The sequence below is a fragment of the Gorilla gorilla genome, chromosome 14 (genome assembly GCF_029281585.2).
Source record: "Gorilla gorilla gorilla isolate KB3781 chromosome 14, NHGRI_mGorGor1-v2.1_pri, whole genome shotgun sequence".
Taxonomy (NCBI): Eukaryota; Metazoa; Chordata; class Mammalia; order Primates; family Hominidae; genus Gorilla; species Gorilla gorilla.
This window is the reverse complement of record NC_073238.2, coordinates 107,580,901-107,591,777: the sequence shown is the minus strand read 5'-3', so window position 1 is coordinate 107,591,777 and position 10,877 is coordinate 107,580,901. Positions and strand designations below refer to the sequence as shown.

At 34.3% G+C, this 10,877-nt stretch overlaps 1 protein-coding gene across 1 annotated transcript in view; it reads right to left on the bottom strand.

The window, feature by feature from the left end:
• Nucleotides 1–1,226: 1,226 nt before the first annotated feature.
• Nucleotides 1,227–10,877, bottom strand: part of GPC5 (glypican 5) — a 1,465,923-nt gene continuing 1,456,272 nt past the window's right edge. Inside the window, exon 8 of the mRNA XM_019039972.4 lies at nt 1,227–5,104. Within this exon, the coding sequence (XP_018895517.3) occupies nt 4,947–5,104 (158 nt within the window). The 3' untranslated portion in view covers nt 1,227–4,946. The remainder of the gene's footprint in view (nt 5,105–10,877) is intronic.

The window sequence follows — 10,877 nt, the reverse complement described above, 5'->3', positions numbered from 1 at the left end:
TTCCCAGCTATGCCTCCTGTACAACCTACAGAACTGTGAGTCAATTAAACCTCTTTTCTTCGTAAATTACCCAGTCTCCGGTAGTTCTTTATAGTAGTATGAAAACAGACTAACACAGATCTCTTCCCCTATCAAAAACTTATTGACAGGCAGAATCCATAACTAAATATTCTAGTGTTGTCCCATCCTGGAAACATGTGCACTTTAACAGAAAGCTCTGTGGGAAGGGAACAAACACAAATCATTATGGCTCATCATGGGCCAGCAGGGTCCTAATAGGTGTTGGATTATGTAGTTCTCTAAGTAACACTGTGAGGTAGATACAGTTATCTCAATTTTTACAGATAAGAAAAGAGAAAGGAAATAGAGACAGTAGCCAGAAAATGTATGTGGGGAATGAGTATGTATATGGATGGAGCGGCAGGGTGGGGGGGGTCAAGGAGAGGAGTGAGAATGTGCCCTGGGTGAGCAAATCACATCGACTTTGCAAATTGGGTCCTGGAACTCTTTGATCACAATTATGGAGTCACTCTTTCTGGAACGTACTATACCGTTCACAGCATTTGTCTTACAGCTGGGCCTTCTTGTTCTTCTTTTTTCTTTCTTCTTGTTATGCTAGTGGTCTTGGCTGAGTAATCTCAGGAAAATCAGAGACCTCCCTTTTTTTCTAAGAGTCTTCATTCCTTCTAATCCAACATGTTTAAAGGTGTGTATCAAACTCATAAAAGTAAGAATTTACTTATTACTGCAGTCAATCCCATTCCTTCTGTCTCCAACCAGTTTTGATCCTTAAACGTTCACTGTTCTGTTCTTAATTCTATGGTCTTTCAAATTCTGGTATATTGTCTTTCACTCTGGTCTTCAATGTAGTCAAAGTAAAATTTTAAGGGGAAAATAAGATGCGTGATCTTCTCACACACATTTTCATGAAGTTGATTCCAGTGTGACAATTGGCAAGTGCAGGAAGGCAAAAGTCTCTTAAATCAGATGTTTCCAAAAAGTAACCATGGACATCCACTCCTACTCTACTCTCTTCCAAATAAGTTATTATTTTTTCTGCTACGGAAATATAAATTATATTGTGATGAAATTACTCAGTTTTCTCTGTGCAAGGAGGCAGAAAGGATAGCTTAAGAATTATATTTGATTAGATCTCTATTCATAAAGTAATTATAACAGTAATTCAGTCACTGTAATTTTAGTAAAGGCAAGGAAAGCAGACTTTTGATGTGAGAAATATGTTTTATCTGTATTTTAATCAAAAATGACTTGTATACAACAATCTGCATTTAAAGAAAAACTTGATACGTTCACATTCATACCTAAAAACATTAGAAATTATTATTTCTGAATTTTCGTAACCCATGTAATTGTATATGAATGACATCAAAGGTTGCAAACTAAATACAATAGTGATGTAGCCTGCTCAACAAAGTTCTCATTCAGAATAAGAGACGTCTAGGTTGAACATATTCATTCAAGAAAAAAATCATTTTTATTGTCCTTGAAGGATTCTGATGTTAGAAACAATATTTTATATGATAGCAAACAGTTAGTAATAAATGAATTTAGTCCTTTTCAAAGCATCATTATTGAGCACTTCAGAAAATCTGAGTGTTGGGAGGAAAGAGCTTATTAACCTCAGTCCTTTTTTAGTGAGAAGATAACCATGAAGACATTATTTCATTGTACCATGTACTGTAACCATGCAGACATTATTTATTCACAGAATAAATAGAGGATAAAGGCAAATCTAAGATTTAAAAAATAATTTTCTGCCATGCCGTTTTCCTTCCTTCCCTTCTTCCTTCCCTCCCTCCTTCCCTCCCTCCTCCCTTCTTTCCTTCCTTCCTTCCTCCTCTCCTTCCTTTCATTTTTTATGCCATCCTATAGCCAAAGAAATGTTTTATACCTTTTTGTTGCAAAGGAAACTAAAATAAACTTCATGATTCCATTAGAGTTATAACAGTTGTGTTTTCTTTCTCATTCTCGGCAGCTGATTTATTTTCAGGGCTGATGTGTTTAGAGTGGATTTGAATATATGGGAGGGTAATGAATGGTACTAAAAAAAGTCCATGTTTACACTTCTCCTTTTTATTATGTTTGTACACTAATGTGCATTTTGGTAATTAGACAATTATTCTATAGCCAATTGTATTTGTTAAATCCTAGTTTGGAGACTTAAGTAGTCTCTGAATGATTTTTGTGCTAACCTGTAGTTCCTCGCTGTTGTTCCAAAACTGTATCTTTGAGCCGGAAAGGTATACAGTTTATTTAAAGGTATCATACTTACCATCTAACTCTGTTATGATTAGTTGTATGACATCTGTCAAATTCCCTAATATTTATAAGCTCAGTTTTCTCATTGGTAAAATGGAAATGTCAGTGTTTTTGGGGAGATTAAATGACATTGTGCATCAAGGCATTTATCATGGTACCTATACAAAGAAAGGCCAAATAAATGTTAGTTCTGCTTCTAAACCTAGTCTCCCCAATATATGCAAAATATCAGACGAAGTTTTATGATTACTTAAACTCATAAAATTAACTCCGAGATTCAAGAATATGGCTCTTTTAAAAATTACACCAGCATAAAATGTGACTCTGTGTGTGATATTTTTAAATACATACATTCAGTCTGATGTAATCTATTAAATAATCTTGGAAAGTAGACACATATCCAACACTTGTATCATTGCTCAAAACTTCCTTAGACCTTATTAATGAAAAACTCTCCAGAAGCAAATTCTGAGCCATATAAAAAATCAGCATTATTGTTTTTATTTGACTGAAAATCAAGCCTATCTTTGAGGGGGTGAAGAAAGTCCAATGAGATACTCTCTCTCATTTGAAAGAGCTTTGTAATTCATAAGAAACTATGTAGATATGAAATGTCACAGAATGGGAAGTATTAATGGATAAGTATATCCTTACTGAGAATATTAACAATTTTGTCTTAGGCTTTTAAAGAAATTCTGAAAACCCCAGTGTTTTAGGCTCTAGCAGCACCAGTATTGCTTATATAGTCCCCAAAGTGCCCACCTGCAGATAACACCCATCTGAGCATGTAGAACTTAGTTTAAAAAAAAAATTCATTTCTTCTATTGACTTTACCACTCTGCTTTTGTCCATTTCTTGCGATATCTGAAATTATCTTTTGTCAATTAATTTTATCCATATATCTTAGACTGGTAAAGCATGCTCTTCAGTTTGTTTGTCTTTAGAATTAAATTCCTCTTAAGTTGGGTCGGAAATTTTGCTGTAGCAAGCCAATCATGACTTGGGCTGGAGGGCAGCAAATGAGTGCCTTAGTATCACTTTTTTCCAAGACTGATTTAAATGAAGAGCTGAGGTTGAAGTAAAACATTTTCAAAATAGGTTTAAGTTAAGTTTGTAATTTGTGGAGTGTGTCAAGGTGAGTGCAAATGAGTTATTAACTGAATGGATCAGAGAATGTTAGGTGTGGAATGGAAGCCTAGGAATATGGCATCCAGAACTGACGGGTAGAATAACACTTCTGGTTCTGAGGCATGTTTGAACGGAGGGTAAAACCTGATTGGGCAGCTTAAAAATGTTGTGATTTAAACTAACCATCCTTAGATCATTTTGTTAATTGAGAACTTAAGCGAGAACAAGGTTTGATCATATATTGTTTCCTGATTGGCAGAAATGGATTTTACCTCATTAATGTTTGCAGTTGGCTATGTCTTGTTTACGTCTTTGTCAGAAGTCATTTCAAATTTTTTTTGTTTTTTTTAATTTGAGGTCAGCAATTCCCTTTTCTATTCTGTGACTTTGTATTAATTATATTTTCTCTGTAGACTGGATGTGATACTTATTAATAAAAACTAACTTCTCTTTTTCTCAAGTATAGCCATATACATATCCTATTAGTGTCTATTGAGGCAACTTATCCCAACTGAGAAATTAGGGACTGTTGGTTTGCAGCTCCATTAATGAGTAAATAGGAAAGAGCTAAAGTGTTGCATATCATATTTTCTGGACATGTCTGCAGATATTCATAGGAACCTTAGAAATGCATAGGTAGCCAATTGTTCAACATCAGGCTTTAAAAAGTAGTACCTAATATTTTGAAAATGGGTGAAAATAGCATTTTTGCCAGAAGAAAATGACAAATATTCTTCAAATTTTTCCACCAAATAGTTAATAGCTTTATTGGAGATATTCCTAGAGCAAGCATGTGCTTCCCAACATAGCTAAATCTATGAGGCAAAGAGAGAGATGGGAGCAGAGGCACAATACCAAAGATGCATTTTGAATATAATGGAATACAAATCAGGTGTTAATAAAATACTCAGCTTTAAGGTTCATCAGTGGCTAAGTTACAGTGGGTCAAAATTATCAAGGTTCTTCAGTGAAATTATGTGAAATGCTTCTCAAGAATCTACCCCATAACTTATAGACATTCAGACATTTCCTTCTATAGCTTGCAAAAATGGAAGAGTCTGTTGAATATGCATGCATACTACTTGCCATTGTATGTTTTGATTTATTTCATGATATTATAATTTCAGTACTTTAAGAAATACTGCATACTGTTTTCATTGTCTGGCAAATACACTTTCAAATGAAAACATTTTTAATTTAGAAAGGAAGGGGCTTGGAATTAATAATAAAATTACAGATACACTAAATTCTTCTTATTCAAAGTCACTTCTGTGCCCTTCACATCTTCAGATTTAATATATTAGAAGTTAAGAAGGTTTTCAGTTAGATTGAAAAAAGACATATTTTTCAAGTGTGTCATTTAAACATTGAGTTTTAGGGACTTTATGAATATTTCAGCTTGGCTTCTGAGAAGTTAGTGTAACATATCTTTTCATAAATATAATTGTTACATTGAAAAAGGATCTCTTATTCCAGGCATATGCAGAGAGAGAAGAAATCGAGACTTCAGTAAGGTATGTCAGGACAGAAGAGTTCAGTTACCAAATCCCGGGAAGTAACATCACCACACTTATCAGAGTGAATGTCATAGATTCAGTCGCCGCTGCACATCCTGCTCCTGTTGTGTCTAAAGTACTGCCAGTGTCTGTTTGATGGATTTGCTTTACATCACTGAAGTTCATATCATCTGGCATCCCTGTAGAGGCAAATAAGAAAGCACAGGTGATGCATGACCACTTCACCATAATACGTCTAGAACAACTCTTAAACTCAAAGTGTGGACAGCATTGTTTTTGGGGACCATTCTCTATGTTCACCTAACTCTAACATAATTAATATGACACAGGTATTTCCGTCCTACTTTTAAATTGGAGAATTCAAGCTCTTGTGTGAAAATTCTCAAATATTATAAGAGCAAAGTGAAAAGATTTTTAGCTTTTTAAAGTTTTTGGAACATTTCTGTGCCACTGGTAAGAAAGTGAAGACATTTAATTAATTAATATATCCTAGGTATGGGATTAGTTCTTGTTTCAGAGATGTATCAACTTCGGTAACTGAAAACTTTTCCCATGAAAATAAAACCGGTTGAGGGGATATAATGGAATAAAATATTTTTTAAAAGTAGAATTTCTACAGATCATATTTTACATTAGAATAAAGTAGGCCTAAGATCTTTTTCAAATTTATTTTTATTTTTACTTGACAAATTTTATAGATATTGATGGGGTACAATGTGATATTTTGACAAGTAAACGAGGAGGAATGACAAAATCAAGCTGGATAGCATATCCATCACCTCACATCCTTAGCATTTTTCTTGTGGAGGGAACATTTGAAATGTACCTTCTTGGCAATTTGGAAATATACAGTACATTATGAATGATAGTTACCATGCTGCGCAATGGTCTAAAACATTTCTTCCTCCTGTCTAACTAAACTTTGTACTCTCCAACCATCATCTCCCCTCCCTTCCTTACATCCATCCCCTGGCAGCCACCCTTCTACTTTCCCCTTTTATGACTTCAGCTATTTTAGATTCCACATGTAAGTGAGATCAGGAATTAGAACCTTTATGGAAATAGCAAATAGCAAAGAATAATAGCAACAAATGTTAAATTATATCTTTCATACACACATACAGCTGTGAGGATGGAGGTGTAGATATCTATCAACAGATCAAAGAAGTTGTTAATGGGTGGACTGGAGAATGAAGTTAGGGATAAAGTGTTTCATTTAAAAAAAAGCAGGCAAAGTCATACACCAAGATCCAGTCGCATTCTGGTTATTACTTCTGTACGTTATGAAACCTGACAAGTTGAGGAAAAAACTAACCCCTTAATTAACTGGGTTGAAAGAATTGCTTTTTAAAGATGTTTACCTTAGTACGATATACTTAGGGAATTACTGATTCATCAGTTATTATCTAGTGCCATCAGTGTTCTGAGACTAAGTGACTGAATTATCTCATGGCATGCCACTATCAGTCACAATTAACAGATTTAAATTCACTGTTACTACAGCCACAAATATTGACATGGTAATTACAGAGAGATTGAAAGAATAAACTTCATATAAGGAAAAGTCAATATTTATGTAATTAGGCCAATATATATATATATATATATAATTCAGAAGATAAGCTGTGCTGCATTCAGACATGAGAGCATTAAAACGAAGCAAAGCTCTGCTGATCTGACATATTGGTTTTACAGTCTGAGCTCTTACATTATTATTCATTGTTTGGGTGCTTGTTTTGCCCTTCTGTGTCATTAGGCAAGATGAATAAACTAGTGATTCCCTTTTTTATTTTTTTTAAATAGGGACTAGAGTGGAGTGTGAATATTTTAGTCATGGCTTTATACCTCTTGTTAAGCTTAACAAGAAGCTATGAGGACTCCAGGCAATTAAAAATATATTTTTTTCTAAGATAACTACATAAATTTGAGCGTTACAGGATTTACTTTTCATTTTTAAGCATTGTGAATTTGTGTTTGGATGGGATCCATGAATAAGGTTTTCTTATGCCATTCTGAGCTTATATTTTGTTCATTCATGAGCCAGACACTGATTTAGGTTTAGTGGATGCCATCATGGGTGAAAATATGTAAGTAGAAAGACGTTAAATCTTATGCCTGCAAGCCAGACAATGGCAGGAGAGCTTTTCTGCCTTCAATCAGATGCTATTTTACCATCTTACATTAAGGTGTTACTAATAAATAAATGTAACAGTTCTAAGGAATATGGCCTTTGAGTAATAAGTATGTGAAAAGAATTCAAGATCTTTTCAAGAGCCTGGCAGTCATGGCCGTAGTTATGGATCAAATCACAACCTTGTCATCTGTAAAAAGACATTAGCATGCCAAAAATTCTAGCTCCATGAATATTTGATGCAATGATTATTTTCATAAAGAAATTTAATTAACCAAGCTTATAAATTATACCAAGGCTTATAAAGACCTATAAAAGAAAAAATTAGTTTGGAGATTTATTGTATTAATACATTAAAGAAAAACAAAGTAATTTTTGAATACTCTTATATGCATAACAGCAACACACAAAGGTGTCAATAAATTCATAGTTTTGCTCTTAGTGGTTTATGGTCTGATGGGGAAAGAAAATTGTGTTATTAAAAAATGAAGGAAATATTATTACACAGGGACAGGCCTGGTGATTGGTGCTATGAAATATGGTAGGCCGAGAGCAGTGGCTCACACCTGTAATCTCAGCACTTTGGGAGGCTGATGCAGGCAGATCACCTGAGGTCGGGAGTACAAGACCAGCCTGACCAACATGGAGAAACCCCGTCTCTACTAAAAATACAAAATTAGCCAGGTGTGGTGGCGCATGCCTGTAATCCCAGCTACTTGGGAGGCTGAGGCAGGAGAATCACTTGAACTCGGGAGGCGGAGGTTGCGGTGAGCCTAGATTGTGCCATTGCACTCCAGCCTGGGCAGCAAGAACGAAACTCCATCTCGAAATAAGGTAAAGGGATGTAACTTGGTCAGGGAGTGCTCTGCTAAGGAAGTGGTAAAGTCTATTAATTTATTTGATAATATCTACAGAGCCCTTGCTGTGGTGTCAGGTACAGTTCCAAGTACTTCACAAATGTTAAGTCATTTAATTTTCACAACGGTTGCATAAAATAGGCACTGTTATTATTACCTGCTTTTATAGATGAGGAAACTGAGGCACTAGAAAGTTAAGTGACCACAAGCAGTGGAGCCAAGATCAAATCCAGAAGTCTAGACCCAGTCTGTGCTCTGATCACCTGCCTCCCTGATTCCAAGCACATTGCTTGGCACCAACAAGTCAATACTTAAATTGAGAACAAAAAAGATAAATTATGTTACCTACAAAGTGTATTAGGAGTGTTTTCTCTCCTTCCTTGTCATCTGGAATGGCTGAGTAGGTGCTACTTTGGGGTATTAATCAAGTAACCGGAAGTATTCAGAGGTAGAATCCATGTGGGCAAGTTAATGATGACGAATCAGAATGGCCTGATGAATCTGAGAGGACAGCACCTTCTTTTTGTCATTTACACAGAGGCAGGAGAGTGTGGGTATTTTCCTCTATCTCTATTTTCATCTGTCTACGTATTTTAAAAATGCTTTTAGTTTCACTAAGGAAAGGCAAGTATGTTTAGAGACAATTTGTTCTATTTTTAATAAAATTGCATGGACAAGAATGTATACATTGTTAATTTGCTCGTTCATTTATAAAATCTATTCACTGCCAGCTCTGTGTCAGGTACTGTGCTGGAGAGTGAATGTACAGTGTGTACTTACAGCCTTTTCCTTCACACTTAGACGAATCAAATCAATCTATCTATCTATCTATCTATCTATCTATCTATCTATCTATCTATCTATATCTCCACCAGATATATCTGACACCAGATTTCTTGACACTTAGACGAGTCAGATATATATATATATATATATATATATGTATATCTATCTATCTATCTATCTATCTATCTATCTATCTATCTATCTATCTATCTATCTATCTATCTATCTCCACCAGGTATCTTTTTCACCATTCCAATGGTGAGAGTACGGGGCAGATGGAATGCTGGGAGCAGGACTCCAGATCCTATAGATCATTATTTGAATTCAACACTAAGTTAATAATGAAGTCAAAATAATTTATTTCTGGAAAATATCCATTTTTAAGGTAGCTATAGTCATGACACCTCAAAAAATATCTATTACAAAGCACACTTTTAATTAATATTGTTGAATGAATAAATTGAATAATGACTCATTTACACAAGAACAGGATAAGGTTGATATAATTATTTCCCCTTATTGTAAAGATTAGGAAGTTTGATAGAATTACGTTCCGTTATTCTAAATATTAGGAACAGGTGTAGAAGAAGTAATTTACTCAAGGTAACATAGCTGTGGCAGAATTCCAGTTGTGCCCCATTCAAATGTGGTCCTCATTGATTCCAGAGCCATACTGTTTGCCACTACACATTCAAAGCATTGAACTCGAGGTCAAATTCTGGCTTTGCCACAGTCTAGCTGGTTGACTTTAGCTATGACCCACATTTCTTGGAACTTTCAAATGAGAGCATTTTCAGTAAGAGAGGAGAGTTAATCAAAATATCTTGCTGGCTAAATTATTAAATCAATATTTGAAAAAATAAGCTAGAATTTTATCCCATAGAATTGTCTAAAGTAAATGTCTGTGGGACCAAAACTTAAGTAAAAATAATGAGGAAGTAAACAAAATATATAGGTCTATATTTTTATTTATATACAGTTGAGTAAAGCCTACATATTTTAAGTAAGAATCTATAAAAAGAAAATTAATAGTTTTGATATCACACAAGAAAAGAACCTTCGGTACAACAAAAAACACCACAACAAAATTGAGGATACACACAGAAAAATGGAGAAAATTTTGCATTATAGATTGCAGCAAAAAGATGTCTTGAACGTAAAAATAGTTGTTACAATCCGTGTGAAAACTACAAATGTTCCTGTAGAGAAATGGTGAAAGAACAGGAATGGATATTTACAATTATAAGAAAAAGGGAAAGTCTTCTTCACTGGACAACAAATAAGTACTATCTTATACACAATGAAGTGTCGATTATCTATTGTCCAGGTGTTAAAAGCAGGACAGAGAGGAGAGTGTAACCAGTTGGGCAAGGGTACAGCCCTTCATTAGAGAATTTGCCAAAATATATTAAAAGTGTTTAAAATGTTCATTTGCTTAGACCAAATAATTCCACTTTTATGAAGCAATTCTGTGTGAATAATGAAGAGTATGTGCACATATTTATTCACAAAATGTTAATCTGTGCATTGTTAATGAAAATTGTAAGCAAATTAAGTGCCAATTGGTAGGGAATTGGGTTAAGAAAATTAAGGTGCATTCATTTATTTAAAACTCTTTAAGGAGTAAATATTTATTAATACAGAAAAATGTATTTTGATAGCACTTAATGTATATAAATTTTAATAAAATACATGTATATATAGACTTTCATGCTCTTTAATGTTCTTTTAACTCTAATAGTCTATTGCTGTGTTTCCTTGAGAGTAGAGACTCTCTCATTAATTTCTGTATTGACCTAGCAAGCATTTAGCAATAATTAGGTGAATGAATAAGTTGAATGAATTTAATCCAGGGCATAAAATTACTAAATAATACAAATATGTTTCTCTAACTTAGTTTCTTTTAATATAAAAACAAAAATTATATTGCAGCAACTCAGACTGTAAAATAAAGGATTAGAATTAGATGTGAATTAGGGGCCGGGCGCGGTGGCTCACGCCTGCACTCCAGCCTGGGCGACAGAGCGAGACTCCGTCTCAAAAAAAAAAAAAAAAAGAATTAGATGTGAATTAGAATTTTACATTTAATAAGACAGGTGGTAAATATCATGGAAAAGATTCATTATGAGGAAACTGACTTGACAAATATTTTCTGAATAAAATTGCTACGAATCGTAT